General features: G+C 45.4%; 2 protein-coding genes across 2 annotated transcripts in view; both read right to left on the minus strand.

Moving 5' to 3' along the window:
* The window catches only part of BRWD1 (bromodomain and WD repeat domain containing 1), a 43,170-nt gene extending 33,655 nt beyond the window's left edge, over nucleotides 1–9,515 (minus strand). Inside the window, exons 1-11 of the mRNA XM_041399818.1 lie at nucleotides 9,104–9,515; nucleotides 8,922–8,980; nucleotides 8,748–8,777; nucleotides 8,507–8,566; nucleotides 5,268–5,418; nucleotides 4,353–4,451; nucleotides 3,993–4,153; nucleotides 3,561–3,782; nucleotides 2,115–2,215; nucleotides 1,453–1,523; nucleotides 296–396 (exon numbers count right to left, since the gene is read on the minus strand). Of these exons, the coding sequence (XP_041255752.1) occupies nucleotides 296–396; nucleotides 1,453–1,523; nucleotides 2,115–2,215; nucleotides 3,561–3,782; nucleotides 3,993–4,153; nucleotides 4,353–4,451; nucleotides 5,268–5,418; nucleotides 8,507–8,566; nucleotides 8,748–8,777; nucleotides 8,922–8,980; nucleotides 9,104–9,161 (1,113 nt within the window). The 5' untranslated portion in view covers nucleotides 9,162–9,515. The remainder of the gene's footprint in view (nucleotides 1–295; nucleotides 397–1,452; nucleotides 1,524–2,114; nucleotides 2,216–3,560; nucleotides 3,783–3,992; nucleotides 4,154–4,352; nucleotides 4,452–5,267; nucleotides 5,419–8,506; nucleotides 8,567–8,747; nucleotides 8,778–8,921; nucleotides 8,981–9,103) is intronic.
* Nucleotides 9,516–12,265: 2,750 nt separating this feature from the next.
* HMGN1 (high mobility group nucleosome binding domain 1) lies at nucleotides 12,266–17,012 on the minus strand. Its single transcript, XM_041399744.1, has 6 exons — nucleotides 16,862–17,012; nucleotides 16,576–16,608; nucleotides 16,455–16,484; nucleotides 16,317–16,367; nucleotides 14,420–14,551; nucleotides 12,266–13,164 (listed from the first exon to the last, which is right to left on the minus strand). Exons 1-6 carry the CDS (start codon nucleotides 16,874–16,876, stop codon nucleotides 13,117–13,119), a joined length of 309 nt encoding a protein of 102 aa, XP_041255678.1. The 5' UTR covers nucleotides 16,877–17,012; the 3' UTR covers nucleotides 12,266–13,116.
* Nucleotides 17,013–17,028: the final 16 nt, after the last annotated feature.

The following is a 17,028-nucleotide window of genomic DNA, read 5'->3' on the forward strand; positions in this document are numbered from 1 at the left end:
CCTACTCCTAATTACACTTCCCTTAAAAAAATAAACAATTCTTCACTTCTATCACAATAAAAACTGCAGAAAAGCAGATACCACACTTTGTTTTAGAGTGGAAAAGTCTCCCCCCTACATAAATAAATAAGTACTGATCAAGCCTTATCAATGCAACAAAAATAAAGTCAGATTTTGTAGCAAAGGAAACATTAATGAAAAGAAAATTAATTAAGAGCATTGCTAAAAACCCACTCATAAAATCATCTTGTGACTTCGATGCTGCTTCAAATGAACTAATTAACTAATTACTTACAGCATGACTTTCCAATTCAGCTATTTTCTCAGGTGTTTCAGAGCCAAAAAAATACATCCTGATGACGTGGTCAGTGCTGCCAGTTGCTAAAAACATCCCACCTGTAAAAATCAAGCAATAATTAACCTGCTGTGGAAGAAATTAAAACAGGTCACCTCCATTTCTCAGAGGCCTGGTTTAAATAAAAAAAAAACCACACAACTATTTGGAGAATGGCACATTTTTTATGCTCTTCCACTGACACACATGTGGAAGGAAATCCCCTTCTTGCCCCAGAAAGTGTTATCAGCCATAGTAAAAATAAACTGCTGTTACAAAGATTTTAAAATATATCTTTGGGGCAATAGTGGGACTTTTAACATTCAACTGCACAAAGAAGCCTTCAATGGTGGGGAATATGGCTCTAGATAATCAGAATTATGCAGATGACTCTCACTGTAGTCTGTGCTTCATTTGTGCCAGTGAACTGCATCAAAATTAGGTTGAAATGTGAGTAAAGCAGACAAATGAAATACACAGTGTAAGCACACCAGTGTTTAGCTGAGGTGGCAGAAATTCCAAGATCTGCCTCTAAGTGCTGTCAAAAAAACAAAAAAAAAATCCAAAGAAGCAAAATGTCAAAAACACCCTCCCAACACAAGCCAGGGGTCTGTCCTGACAATGTTTACAAGCTACACTTGGACTTGCTTTTTATTTGTGAAATTCACATGAACTGAGTGAAAGGAAACTACAAGGCAGGAGAGAAGCACATTAGAGATCCATTTCTGCATCCTCAGGAGGAAGATCTTTGTGAGCATCCCTGGCACTGGGTCAGGAGCTCCTGCTGGCAGGACCCATTCCACTGCTGGTGACTGTGGGATGTCAGAGAACCCATTTTACCAATCCTTGACATAATAAGGGAATGAAACAAAAATAAAAACTCCACTAAAGATGGATAGAAGCAAACAGACATTAAGTGGCTTTTACCACCAATGTCTTCAACAGTCTTTCACTGTCAGCTAAGGGAAACCCCATGATTTCATTATGTCAAGCTAACAGTGCACATCTGTGCAATTATTTACTCACACCTGCAGGTTTTCTCCATTTTAAAGCTGTCACAAACAAGTATTACAAGAGAGGAAAGAAGAAATCACAAGGCTGAACTCTATCTGACTTACCCACACTGAAGGAAGAACAAAGCATCTGAACCCCTGGCCTGGGCTTCTCTGTGAACTTCACTGGCTTGGTGCTTAAAAAGAAAAATGTTTGAAATAGGCCACACCACCCGAAATTGGGCTTTTAGCAACATTTCAAAGCATAAAGGGATGTTTCTTTAAACATGGATCATTTTATACCAACTACCATGATGTGGCACAACACCAGACACACCGATCATCCTAGAGCTCTTTTTGGTAGTTATTAATTTTTTGGGTACAAAGAGTAATCACATACTGAACACTTCAAACTATGCTGAACATATCCTGCATGCAAGTTCTGCAAGAAACATCCTAAAACTACAGGACTGTTGGAAAATCAACAGCACCACCAAGCTTTATTAAATTTTCCAACATATTTACATTTCCAGCCAGTCCTGCTGTCCTACTTTTGTACTTTCAGTGAAGAAAGAAATTAATGCATTTCCCAACTAATCTCCCAAGTCAATGGAAGAATATTAATTTGTCAAGGATATAGTTGGTGATGCTGCTTCAAAATAACTATTGAATACATTATTTGCACAGTATTTTTATAACCACAAAAACCCAGTGCAGTAAAAACCACCTGACTGATTTTACTCAAGCCCAGAATGGCACAAAGGTTAACCAGCAAACCATTCACATACTTGAATTTCATGGAATCTGTATCCCACTGCCAAAAGCAAACAGTTCCATCTGCCCCAGTGGAGACCATGTATCTCAGGGAGCCTTTCACCATGGGACTGAACTGCAGAGAGGGAAGCAAAATCACACACACAGAAACACAGATTTAAGAATTGTTCATGAACTTTGCAAAAAGTTAATGTAAAAGGTTGATTTATTTTGGATTTTTCACCTCAAACTGCTGGAGCATTGTTGGCAACTCATTGTTAGTGTTTACAAAGAATACCTCCCCTAATTTAAGGTAAGTTTGTGGTCTCTGTTTCAATTACTGTGTTAAAAAAATCCAGTTCCCTCAGTGGTTTGGGTTGGGTGTTTTCACTGACCACAACCATTCACTGAAAATCCTGTCAGTGAATAAAATAATGAGCACAGCAGACTCAAAAAAGGGAAGTTTGAATAGACAGGTGTAGTTTTGAAATAATTAAGCAGAGCATGAGATATGAGATAGTTTGAATGTGTAACTTAGCATCATACATATTTTACAGGAATTTCATGGAAATTCCTCAGAAATAATTCTTTAAGAATTGGATTTGTTGTTATGCACAGAGCTACCCTTAAGAAAACTTTACAGACACAACTTGTTTAAACTGTTCATCAATTACTAACATTGGAAAGTCATATAAATTGTACATAGTAAAATTATGGTATTGTTAAGAAAGCTTAAATTAAAAAAATCCACACACTGCAATAAAAGAAGCACCACAAGTATTTAAACATTAAAAAACCAAACAAAAAAAATGCAATGAATGCCACGGGATGCAGGTATGAAGATTACTCTCTGAGGCAGCATTTTTGAGAAAAATTCAAGATTATTTGTTTGTACTGAGCTCCACAAGCCACTCTTCACCCCTCAAGACAAGCTGGAAAACACCCCAAACCTTGATAATGAACTGCTAATTTCTGTGTTAATTAAGGAATTTAAAACGAGACTGAATCCAAAGGACCACCAAGAGTATCAACCACCATAAACCACCTTCAAATTTAAATACACAGGTTAGATCTTTGCCCTTCTGAAGTGACTCCTATTTTTGAGATTAAAACAAATACCCACATCCCAAAAGTTGCAGGAATAATACACTGGATCAGAACACATTAACACAGAACAGCAAATCATGTCTCCAGTAAGAGACAAGAGGACAGGACAGTTCCCAGAAATTCCCTTTTGTCCAACAACTCAAGTATTACACACAGTGATCTTCAAGTGAAAAAGAATTCCTGTCATCATCTTCAGCTAAATACTTAGGAATTCCAGAGACAAGGAATTTGCTTGTTATTAAGCAGGTTTATCCTGTGATTTGACTCAGTTTTGACATGAATATTTACACATTCAGATTTCACTACTCCCATAAGCAGCCACAGAGAAATAATTTCAGTTTTTAATATGCAAGAACACTTCAAAAGCCCCATACCTGCAATGAGGTAATGGACCCTGTGTGCCCATGGAGGACAGCAACTGGTGCACAAGTCCTCAGACACCACACCCTGATCATCTTGTCACAGCTCCCAGCTGCAATCATGGTGTTCTCATAGTTCACAGCCATGTCAGAGATCTCTGCTGAATGTCCTCGTAAAGTGGCAAATAATCTGCCATTGTGGGTGGACCAGATCTTCACCAGACAGTCATCTGAGCCCTAAAGAGAAATATTCATTAAGGACAACTTCTGACATGCTTCTGACCTTTAATTACAGCAAATTGTCCCACTTAAGCAGAGTGAGGGAATTGCATTTTACCAGCACTGATATTTATCTCCAGAAGTTTCAGCACAACACCCATTTCCAAGCTCTTTTCCTTGCATCATTTAAAACTATATTCAGAGTTGGATGTATTTGCATCAACTTACAGTAAATATTCTGTGTCCAGTCCTGTCAAATGCAACACAATACACAGAAGAGAGATGGCCAAGGATCCTCCTGTGCATCTTGACATGCTGGTACATACTTGCTGGGAATGAAGTGCTGAACTTGGCATAACCAGTTAATTGTTTTGCTCGATGCACTTCCACTGGAACACAGAGGAATCACACCACGTTTCAAACATGTCTGTTCTAAAACTTGGGTTTATTCAATTGCCATTAATATTAAAAGGCTACTAGAAATTACTTTCAGATTTCATAAACTCAGGTTTTGTGGTATCTGCAATTTTTCTGTGTGTAAAACCAGTATTTTTGATGTGCTCAGCAGCAGTGGGGGGAGGAGCTTACCAAGGTTTGGAGGGGTGCCATAGTTCACAGGCATTTCAGGGGGTCTGCCTCGATGCAGAGCAGCAAATGCAGAGCCCTTCCAAACAGTGTTCCTGCAATCTGCAAAAACAGTTCAAGTTCACCATAAATACTTTCTCAAAATGCCAAGGGAGCTGCAGTTCCAACACACAGCAAAGAGCCCATCCAGTCTGGTCTCAAACACAGGACTGAACCCACCAAAAAACCAGGCACCAACTGCCCCAAAACCTCTCATAAACAATGAAATGTTAAAGAGAAAAATACATTTAATAGTAACAGAAGGAGAAAAAAACCAACACAACTTTGACAGCACTCCTGAATGATAGTACCCCTGCAGTTCACATACATTAAACTAAAATTCCAACAGATTCTTAACATTTTCCTGAATACTTATACAGGAATGCAATGAATAGTAAATAATATGAAGTTATTTAATGAGATGATCTCAAGAACCTTTCAGAAACTAAATGGGATTTACAACAAAGCTGGAGAAGAATTTTTCACAAAGGCTTGGAATGAAAGGACAAGGGGGAATTGCCTCAAGCTGAAGGAGGAGAGGTTTAGATGGGATGTTAGGAAAAACTCCTTCCCTGCGAGGGTGGGCAGGCCCTGGCACAGGGTGCCCAGAGCAGCTGTGGCTGCCCCTGGATCCCTGGCAGTGCCCAAGGCCAGGTTGGACACTGGGGCTGGAGCAGCCTGGCACAGTGGAAGGTGTCCCTGCCATGGCAGGGGGGGCACTGGATGGGCTTTAAGGTGCCTTCCAGCCCAAACCATTCTGGGATTCCAAGAGGTCGCTTCCCAAGTGTCACTTCTGCCTTTCTCACACTATTCCCCAAATCCCAGCTCTGCACACCTGCCAATGAATCACCCCCATTGCAAACAAAGAACAGATCCTACCTTTTGCTGTCCGTAGCAAGGACTGCCTCCCTGCCCCAAGTAAGGAATTCACCCTGGAAATGCTGGGTGGGATCTCCTTATCCAGGATAGGGCCAATACGTTTGCAGATTTGTAATAAATGATCTGGAGCCACATGTTTGTTGGACAGCACCTGACAGAAATTCAAGGTTTAAAAATAAGGATGGTACAGCCAGAACAGATGGATGTAAAAGCATCAATATGCACAGGTATATTTGTTATTTTTTTTAAGTTCAACTTACAGAGAAAAATCAATTCTGTTAAGCTCTCATCTAATAAATTCAGTGCTAGTAAATTCTGATCTAGTAAATTCCTCTGCAAGCTAGGGAGAGCTGTAATAAAAATAACTGGAGTAAAGTTACTCCTGCACATCAGTATTTTATTACTGCAAGTTTGCAGGAATCACCACCGTGGCACTCACATGTAAGGCACCCTACACTGAGTGTCTTTGCCCAATTCACTCTATGATTTGTACTAAAAAGAAGAAATAAAATTCCAACCCTCAGAACTCAAGATCATGCAGAATGTGGTTGCAATCAAGCACAAGTACCAGTAGCAGCTACTACTGCTACTTGTTCAGTGAACTGCAAACCAGCAGGTTTGAGTACAATCTCTCTGGAAACAGTTTCCTTGAAGAACCAGTACCACATAACCAAAGTCTGTCCTACTTCCTTAAACGAGGATCAAACCATTCATCCCTACACTCAGGAATGATCCCACACTATCTGCATCAAGCAACCTAAAAAAAAACTACACCCCCACACACACTCAGATGTCTCAGGCAAGAACAGATGTGTGCGGGTTTTGATTATTTTTCCCCCTTTTCTTTCTGGGAGTTCAATCTAAAAAATCCTTATTCTTATCAAGACAACCACAAAAATGGAGAAATTAAAGACACAAAGTAAGAATTTAAACAGCCTTGAGCAGAGCAAACCATCAGAATCATAAACTGAAGCTGTTGGGGAGGTCTGAAGCAGCTGGGATCCACAGCCCCACGCTTCCTCCAGTGTGACCTGAAGAACACAGCGAGCCCCAGCAGCCACACTGCTCCTGCAGCAGCCACAGAATTCCCAGCCAATCCATTCAGGAGAGGCTCAGGGCCACACCAGCTCAGGTATGTGGCCTCCTGCCCAGGTGGCTGAGAACACAGGCAGAACGAGCTCGTGCTGCTGATGCAGCTCCCTTGAGCTGCTGAGCCGGGAAGAGCCAAGTGTCCCAACAGGGCTGATCTGCTCACACAACAGTGGGAATAAAAATAAAAATAAAAACACCACACGCTGCCAAAAAGTTGCCCAAATGCACAATGAGCATTCAGAAGGTACAATTTAAGTCACAGCCTTGCACTTGTTTTTAATAATAGAATGCAGGTATAAAGCTTGTGGGGCACAGGCACTGAGGAGATAACATCAGTAAAACAGTTCCCATTACCCCACAGGCAAATCTGTCCAAGCAAATCAGCCCATCAGATGCTTAAGGTTGATGATAAGAAACACATCTGGTAGCCCAAAGATTAAAAAATGCAGTTTGACAGAATTTCTTTATCAATTTTGACTCTTGAATTGGTATAGAGCAGTACCAGCCACAAGATCCAGGACAGAAAGGTCAGCCTGCTTTCTGCCAAACACTAAAACCCTTTTTGCTTGCATGCCATCAGCAATATGTATATTTTCTAATATATTTTCTAAATGCAACCCTTGCATATAAAACCTTGCAATTCCTTTCTTTTTGAAGTAGTTTTGCTGAGATTTTGGAAGGAACAGTTATTTTGAAGATTTGCAATTCCACGCTCAGCAAAGTGGAATAGAAGTAATTACAGCACATGACTGCATTTGTCTGTGGTCTCTGCAAACTCAGAGTGAGACCAGTGGGACAAGAGGTTCCCAAAGCCCTCAAAAAACAGAAACTAAAACCCTGAGAAGATTAATTTAGATATTCTGAAATGCTACTGCCCTGTGCAGAGATTTCCTTTAAATTGTGCAGGAAAAAAAAATAAGTAGAAGCAGCACATGTTAAAAGTATTACTTTGACAACTGGATGTGCAGAATAATCACAGTTTAAAAGCAGCCCTGAAATCAGAAAAACACACACATGGGATCTCCCAACACCCTGCCAGAAGAAATGGGGTAAGTAATCAACAATGAAGCAACAAAAAAAAAACCTCCCAACAATTCTTTCTAAGCTTAATCCTACTTTCATCTTGCCTAAATTCAAGTCAGAGCTTGAAAATATTCCTGTTTAGCAAGGCCAGGCTTCTTAGTGACTTAAGAAAACTGATCCAAAACCTTCTTTGCTCAACTGACCACAACAACAAACAGAGGAAATGGAATCACACTTATCATTTCAAGCAATACTTCAATAACTAAGAAAGTCTTGTAAACAACACTTCATTCCTTCTCTATGCAAATATGATCCTGAGATCTTTAAGTGCTTCACAAGAGGGAGTTCACTGCAACAATCAGTCAATTAACCCAGAATGCCTGAACCTTAGGTGGGAAAAAGCAAGGAGAAACACCTCTTTAAAGGAAACAAGATCAAATACAATAAAGGAGGACAGGGCAGGCACCACCAGGCCATCACCCAGGGGCATTCAAACTCTTTGCCACTTAAGAAGCAGCAAAATTAAGCCCCAAAACACAGCTCTGCCTTCTGTAAAAACAATTCACAACACACCACACCAGCCGGGGAAGGGCAGAAAGTAAATTTTGTGGAGAAATCACCCCCATCTTTGCAGCACTTTAGAAACAAAGGCACGACCAGCGTGGAGCCGGCGATGTGAGCACATTCACAGTCGCCACAAGTGCCAACCCTCGGTTTCTGAACAGCGATTTCATTTCCTAATCTGTTGGAGGGGGCTGAAAGAAACCAAGCAGAAAATAAATACCGACAAATCACAACGTGCCTCACAACCTGGTGCCTGAAACTCCGAAATGAAACCTCGCTGTAGATTGGCTCCTGCCTGCATGTAGGCAGTGGCATGTACCACTGCACAACGCCAAGCTCCACCTCTGCTATGTAAACAATATCCTCAATTTAAACCACCGCTTGTGTTTTTGTTAGTCTGATGTAAAGAAATTAAAGGCCCTTTTTAAAGTGACTCCAGTGTTCAGAGCCAGGATGGTACAGGAAGATGAAGATTTGGGCCTACTCTTAAAAGGTAGAAGGTCTAACATCAATGTCACCACCGTAAATAAAAGGGGTTTTTTAAAAGAGAAAAGTCTCACCAATTCTTCATAACTTCTATAATGCTCATTTCCTTGCCAATCCAACCTTTTGGGAAGCAACTAAATAAAGGAAAAACAAACGGAAAAACCGTGAGTAGTTAAACGGGAAAGGAGGGATTACAGACCACATCCAAAACAATGTGTGTTGAGGGGGGGAAAAGTTGAGACAGCGGCAGAAACTTGAATGACTTGCAAAGGAAACTTTTGACTACAGCAAGATTTCATCAGAGCCCACACAGACCTGGTGCTGCTCCAGCTCCTGCACCAGCACCTGCAGAGGGAAGGGGAAAAACACAGAGTCAGGGACAAGCCACGATCCGGCTCCCCCAGAGCGGGGGGCGCGGCTGCTCCCACCTCCCCCCGACCCTCAGCGGGCAGCGCGGGGTGCCCGCGCCCCGGTGAGCCCCGGACTCACCTTCAGCGCTCTCCTGCAGGGCCCGGTGCTCAGGAACCGGGCGATGAGGAAGTAAAGCTCTGTAAGAGACACGGCAAGAGACACGGGGGGATGAGCCGGGGGGCGGCCGTGACCCATCCTGAGGGGGGGGCAGGAAGATGGCGGCACCGGCGGCACCTCCTCACCCCGGCCCGCGGTGTTACCTGATTCAATGAGCGGCAGCGACGCGCCGGAGCTGGAAGAGGCCGCAGGCTCGGCCATGGCGGGCTGAGGGCGGCGGGCCCGGCTCGGCACGGCGCTGTCAGCGCCTCCCCTCCTCCCTCCCTCCCCTCACGGCCGCCCCCCCGCTCCCCTCAGCGCTCCCTCCCTCCCTCTCCCCCCTCAGCGCAGCCTCGGCGGCGCCGCCGCCATCGCCACCGCACCACCCGCCACGGAGCCGCCGTCGACACCTCCGCCGGGAGCGCCCGCGGGGGGGCGGCGAAAAATAGTTCCCGCAGTACCGGGCGCTCCGGGCGCGCCGAGGGAACAGCGGCGAAGGCGTGTGGCCGCGGGGAATATACACGAAGGGGAGCGGGGTGGGTGGCGGGGGGGATGGCGGGGAAGGCGGCGGGTGAGGAGAAGGGGAGGAGGAGGCGCGGAAGGATCGCGCGAGGAAGGCGGCGGTGACGCGTACCGGGGGAGGGGCTGAGCGCGGCGAGGCGGCAGCGCTGAGGGTGGCGGGGGAGAGGCGGCGTCCGCGGGGCTGCTCCGGTCGGCTCCGGGAACAGCCGTGCTGCCGCCGCTGCCTCGGCCTCCCTAGCTCGGGACCCGCGGCGAGGCACCGAGAGCCGGCTCCAGGGGCGATGCAGTGACGGAGCGGACGCTGTGTGTCGCCAGGCCAGGGCGTTTGCCTCGAGTGCCGTGTCCGGCTCTGGGCCCCTCGCTGCGAGGAGGATATCGAGGGGTTGCAGCTTATCCACAGAATAGATCGGAGCTGGGGAAGGGGCTGGAGAATTCCTAAGGGAGCTGGGAAGGGGTTGAGCCTGGAGCAAAGGAGGCTCAGGGGGCCCTTGTGGCTCTGCACAAGTCCCTGCCAGGAGGGGACAGCCGGGGGGGTCAGGCTCTGCTCCAGGGAACAGGGACAGGAGCAGAGGGAACGGCCTCAGGCTGGGCCAGGGCAGGCTCAGGGGGGACACGGGGAGAATTTTTTCGTTGAAAGTGATTAAACGTTGGAATGTGCAGCCCACGGAGGTGTTGAAGTCCCCGGTCCTGGAGGAGTTCAAGGAACGACTGGACGTGGCTCTGGTCATTGACAAGGTGTTGATCAGTCAAAGGTTGGACTCGATGATCTCAGAGGTGTTTCCCAAGCTAAATGATTTTGTGATAATGTGATTCAAAGCATCAATGCTGTGTCCATGTCAGAGCTTAGGGCTGGCCCAGCCTCCTGCTGCGACACCAGAGCTCCGTGGTGGTGCCGGGGGGCACCTGGGCATCCCCAAACACCCGCTTGAGGGGGGCATTTCCCACACAACAGCACTGCTGCCTTGGCATCACTGAGCCAAAAAAAAGCAGCTCTGCCTCCATGCCTGTGCCATCTTGAGCATGGCTCCTGGAGACAGGATTTTGGGAACCTGTCGGAGTGAGTCCAGGATGAGCAGAGGGATGGAGCAGCTCTGCTGGCAGGAAAGGCTGGCACAGCTGGCATTGTTCAGCTGCACAGGAGAAGCTTTGGGCTGAGCTCAGGGTGGCCTTGCAGGGCCTGAAGGAGCCCCAGGAAACCTGGAGAGAGACAATTTCCAGGGGATGCAGGGACAGCACACAGGGAATGGCTGCCAGTGCCAGAGGGCAGGGCTGGATGGGATCTTGGGAATGAGGAATTGTTCCCTGGCAGGGTGGGCAGGAGCTGGGATGGAATTGCCAGAGCAGCTGTGGCTGCCCCTGGATCCCTGGCAGTGCCCAAGGCCAGGCTGGACACTGGGGCTGGAGCAGCCTGGGACAGGGGAAGGTGTCCCTGCCATGGCAGGGGTGGCATTCGATGATTTTTAAAGTCCCTTTCAACCCAGACCATTCTTCATCTTTTTTCTTTCCCACAGTTGTTTCCCTGCCATGCCCAGCATGAAAGCTGACAAAGACAGCAATGGCTGTAATTGTGTTACATTTTAAAGCCCAGGTCTTTGCCTATTTCATTCCCCACCTCTGGGTACCTTAAAATACACTTTTAGAACCTTGATGCAAGTTACTTTTAGGTCTCATTCCCTTAACCCAAACAACTACTAGTAGTATACAAAGACAACAAAGTATGTTCCAAGAAACAAGTTTTGTTTTCCTGCTGTTGTATTTTGTATCAGATTGTTTTCCACTGGATGTAAATCTGTATCAGCTCTCACTCCAGTGCTTAGCTGAAGAGTAAATCTGGTATCACACAGGACACAGTAATGTCAAGAAGTTACAATAAATTAAGCAGTGGGTAATAGATGTGAGGGAGATGCTCAAAGTGCACAGGATCACAGCACCAGAGACCCAAAACATGAAAAACAGCCATTCTGTAAAAGCAGGGATGAGTGGTTATTTTGGGGGATTTACCTGCAAGTTTATTACTTATTTAACTGGTGGCTTGAGCTTGCCAAAACCAGAGAGTAAACAATACCATGGAGCTAGATCATGTTACTATTCAATTAAACCAAGAAATATGGTACCTGGAAGGGGATGCTGGGGGAAGTGGGTTCTAAAAGTGGCATCAATTTCCAGTTTTGAAATGTCTAAGGACTTGAAGCCAAAGCCAGGTGTGCTCTGTGAGGAACACACCTGTGATGGAATGGAACAGGAGAAGGTTGTGGTATAAGGTTGGGAGACTTCCTATAGAAAATTTAAAGATTGCTAAAGTATTGAAGAGGTAAAAATGGTAAAATTCTTCCTGAAATGAGAGTATTGATTAAGAAAGCAAGTTAGAGGTGAAACTAAAGTGGCTTTTTTTAGAAAAAACTGCAACAATTTGAAAAAGGCACTAAAAATGTACAGGAAGCAGGTACTGGGCTTGCAGGTGTTACCTAAGAGCATAAACAAGATGTGGGGTAAGAAGGAAAAAAAAACCAACAAAGAACAAACGTTACTGTTTGAGCTTGGCTCCTCCCAGGACCAGGTGAGGGTTGTCTGGCTGGCATCTGACACTTACTAATTATTGACTTTTAAAAAGCAAACAGCAGCAGCACAAAGCTCTCAGCTTTCAAACTGCAGGTTTAGATTAACACTGCAATTCTCCACTCCCTGAGCTGCCACCCATCTCTTTAAAAAAAGTACAGTTTTGACACTCTGAAGGACTCAGTTAAAAATCCAAACCACAGCACTCAGATTGTGAGTTCACAGTCAATGCAGGAGCTATGGAAACATCCTTTCATAATCAAGATTTATTTGGCTTTTGTTTGGTGATCACAAACACTATCAACAATTTTACAATTGTTTTTATTCACAGAGCTTTTTTAAATCTAAAAACTAATTCTGTTTTTTTTTTTCCTAGCACTATTTCAAATATTTTTTCATTCCATCTTCGTAGACAAGCTGTCCTTGAAAACCAGATGTGAAGTTCCAGTATCTCAAATATTGACATAACAAGTTCCATCTGCCAAGCAGAAACTTTTACTTAAGACAGTATTTAAAGATATAAAATAAAAGTTTCCAATCTTTTGCATCACAGCTACAAAGTTGTTGGAAAAAAATAAAGCTGCAACTACCAAAAATAACTTTGTCACTGCTATACATCACTCAGCAAGAAATCCACCACTAGGGAGCAGTTTTATTAGATAAGCAATTCTACTGATGGTACAACCATAGAGAAAGATAAATAACTAAAATGTTAAGACATTCTCAACACATCATTATGAATTCCAAAGTCTGATCTGTGTTATGCTTCATTTTATAGGATAGAAAACTGTCCCTTGGAGTCTGTGGAACGTGAGGTCTAATCACGGCCTCAATGCCCTCTCCTTAATTAACACACCGTTAATTTCTGGTTTCATAGAAAACAGACAACCAGTACATGATTTTACCACTTAAAAAAAGCATTTACACTTATCTAAATATGTAAAAAAATGGGCTGAGTCGGGATTCTCTCCTTTTTAAAAACGTGTTTTCTAGAACTACTAAAAAACTTGCATTTACAAAATAGTTGATAAAAATATTCCTCTGAATTGTACAAGAAGAAAGATTTAAGGACCACCAGTTACAGATGTGGGAGCAGGTGTCACTCAGACTTCACTTCTTTCTCTGCAGCTGCATCAGGTGCTGGGGTCTGGAAAGGAGAAAAAAAAACCAGAACACTTCAGTGCAGGAAGTTTTTATGGCTCTGATTAGTTTGGAGTGGTTTTAATGCACATTAAACCCTGCACAGAATAACCCTGACTTGTTCCTGCAGATTTCTCTTGGGTCATGACCTGCTAAACCAAGCTGTCACAAAAAGGCTCCTCAGATCCACCAGGATGGATTTCAGGATGTTGATTTGTTACTAAAGACACACTGCAAAGGATTTTAATTTTAACTGGATTACTGCCTTTATGACAGAAAAAACTTCATCTTTTACACAGCTACAATTACATAGGAGGTGTTTAGAAAACCCATGAGGTAACACTTCATGCTTTTAAGTTTCAGTGCCACACTTAAAATATTCTTCAAATCTTAACCCTGTTTTAATTCTTAGCAAACAACATCCAACAGGACTCTGCCTCTGCTAGACTTTGGTATAAAATTACACCTGGAATTTTGGCTGGTGTGACCAAATCATCATCCATTCCTTGTAAATTTACATAATCTCTGCACCAGTGAACTAAAGGGACCCCAGGTGGGAATGCTGCCAAATTTGGTTCCACTGCTGAAGTATTAGAAGCACAAATTAAAAGACTGCATTAATGCCAAAAATTGAGTCAGCTGAAGAACTGGTAGTTAGAGCACAACTTTTTGACACTGCAAGCTTGCAAGTGATGAACTGAACCCCAGAGTAAATCCTCCTGCTCAGTGAAGTACCATCCTGTACCTTCCCTGCCCAAAAATCTCATCATCTACCTAAAACCAAAATATTCCACAGAATTCCTAAAAATGTTTCTGTCACAGAAACCTGACACCAACTCCAGGCCCATTACCACGTTTGTGTTTCATCCCTGCAGATCTTGGCCTAAATTTGTATCTGACTGTCTGCATTCCAGGAGTGCAACACAGAGTGGAGGATGCTGTAAGTGATCTGATCAATGACTCCAAAAACGTTCAGCCACTCTGGCACTGTGGTGCAGCCAAGACTCACCTGGCACAGTCACTTCTCCAGCAACAACAACAACTCATTAATTGTTGAACTTTGTCCCTGCACCAACCTGTCCCTTCTCCCAGCAGGCTCTGTCAATGTCACCTCAACTTTGCACAGATCAACTCTGGGTTTTCACACAAGATTCTTTCCAGGCCCAAGAAAAAGTATTTCATTACTCAAGAAACTTTTGCAGGAAAAAAAACCCAAACTTCTCAGTAACAGCAAAACCCAAAGCCAGCCCTCCAAACTTCACCTCCTCAGTTTTAGCTTCCCCATTTTCTGCAGGCAGGTTGTCCTTTGTCTGCTCTTGGTTTGTCTCTTCTGTCTGTTTTCCTTTAGGCCCCTTCTTCCCCTTTGACGGAGCTTTCTTGTCCTCAGATTTGTCCTACAATGAAATACATTTCCAGTAAGTCAATTGTTACAATCTTCCAGGTAAACCTTGGAAATAATAAAAAGCTCAGAAAACTTGCTAAGCTACCAACAACTCCTCATCACCCACTTATAAAATATTTCAGAATTACATAATTGTAACATACTGACTTCTATATTTTGAATGCCAGAATATATTTTTCTTCATTAATATTTATTTTAAAAGCCCACCAAATAACTCCATAATGAGCAAACTTCTCACAACTGGAAAAAATACCGTGTGGAAAGTTTTCAAAACTGTTAAAGTTGATGCAAAAAAGGGATTTTTGATGAATCAAATAACAAATCTTTGACTGTTAATTAATAGCTTGAAGTAGTTTTAAGCAGAAAATCAGATCAGACATCAGTCAGCATCAATGAGCAGCAGTAAGTGCAGATGCACCACAGACACTGCAGGAAAAAAAAAGGAAATTACAACTCGGTAGCATTGGAAAGCTTCCCCAAATTCTTTAGGCTTACAGCCCTGAGAGTGGGAACGCTGATACTCAAACCACCGGAATGAAGGTGGATTCCTCATCAGTAACTGCTCAAGAGGATTAATGCAATGAAAACATCAGGAAGTCTGGAAAAATTACGAGTTTATCTCAAATTAGAGAATCACGGAACAGTTTGGGTTGAGAGGGATCTTAAAGATCATCTCATCCAACCCCCAACACCTTCCCCTGCGCCAGGCTGCTCCAATCCCCAATGTCCAACCTGGCCTTGGGCACTTCCAGAGATCCAGGGGCAGCCTGGAATTCCATCCCAGCCCCTCCCCACCCTCACAGAGAGCAATTCCTGCCCAGTATCCCATCCAGCCCTGCCTTCTGGCAGTTTGAAGCCATTCCCTGTCCCTCCAGCCCTTGGAAATTGTCTCTCCATCTTTCTTATCAACTCCCTCCAGGTACTGAAAGGTCACGATGAGGTCACCCCAAAGCTTTTAATCCACACATCACAAAGAAAAGCTTATAATGACAAAGGAACACTTAACAACATAAACGGCAGCAAGCAAACGGACACAAGGCCTTTTTTAATTCTCCCAAAAACCAAAGAATTTTACACCTCACTTATTTTCACTGTGAAAGCTGTGCTGAAAAATTCAAAGATCACACAAACACCTGAAAGCTTAACCACATGAATGGAAGCTCATGTGGTTTTAAAGTGGCTAATACAATTTTTTCCCTGTCCTAACACACTGCTTTAAAACATCAGTAGGTGTGTTTTATCCCCTCCCAGATATGAAATACAACACTATGCACAGAATCATTCAGTTTGGAAAAGTCCTCCAAGATACTCCAGTCCAACTTGAACTGAGCACTGCCCTATCAACCAGAGCAGAGCAAACAACATCCAGGCCTATCCTTGGACACCTCCAGGGATGGTGACTTCACCACCTCCCTGGGCAGCTTTTCCAATGCCTGACCAGCCTTTGTGTGAAGAAATTCCTCCCGATGTCCTAACACAGCTGCTTTGACAGTCAGGTAGTTCCACCCAATACCAAACCACAATGTAATACGCCTGGATCCGTGCCCGCACTTCCGTGCAATGCCTGGAGCTTAACAAGGATCTACAGCCACAGTGATGGAATGTACCTGTAAATACTGGCAAAAGCACATCAAAACAACACTTCAGCCAAGTTCCCACAAGGAACAAAACCATTCCAGCACGGTGCACCGAGGACACAACGCGGGATTGCCCCAAGCACCACCTCCTCTCCCTTCCCTTTTCCAATTCACTCTCACCTTCGCCGGTAACTTTTTAGGTTTCGGCTCTGCTTTGGCAGGCGCGGGTTTCTGAGGAGAGAGAACAAGTCAGGCGGGGATCCAGCCCGGGCACGGCCTCCCGCCCATCCCGGCAGGGCCCCGCCGCTCGGCACTTACCGCGGAGAGCCGCGCCGATCGCCGCTTGGGCTGCGGGGGGAGACACACACAGACACAGAGAGAGAAGGGCGTGAGGGGAGGGCGGGCCGGGGCAGCCCCGCCCGCCCTGCCCGCTCCTTACCTCCTCGGGGGCGTCCCCGTCCGCCACCGTCACCTGCAACACACACGGCGCGTCAGCGGGGCGGCACCGGCCTCCGCCCGCCCCTTCCCGCACCGCTCCCGGACCGCGAGTCGCGCCGAGCCCCCCGAGCCCCCCACGCCCGCTGCCCCCTGCCCGGCCCGCCGAGCCACGCGGCACAAGGGGAAGGCGCCGCCCGCCGCACCGGAGCCCCACACGCCGAGCCCGCTCCCCACACGCTCCCGGCCGTCCCCACCCGGCGGCTCCGCTCGCTGCCGCCCGCCTTCACCTTCCTCTTGGGCATCTCGAGGCTCCCGGCCGCGACCCCCGCGGCTGCGGCTGCTCGTGTGGCGCGGCTGCTGCGAGCGCTGCTGCGGCCGCCTGCGCGCCCCAGCCCGGCTGCGCAGCGGAGCCGCCCCCCTCCCCATCCCAGCAGCGCCAGCGGCGCCGCAACAG

The sequence above is a fragment of the Onychostruthus taczanowskii genome, unplaced genomic scaffold, assembly GCF_017590055.1.
Source record: "Onychostruthus taczanowskii isolate IOZ18803 unplaced genomic scaffold, ASM1759005v1 scaffold17, whole genome shotgun sequence".
Taxonomy (NCBI): Eukaryota; Metazoa; Chordata; class Aves; order Passeriformes; family Passeridae; genus Onychostruthus; species Onychostruthus taczanowskii.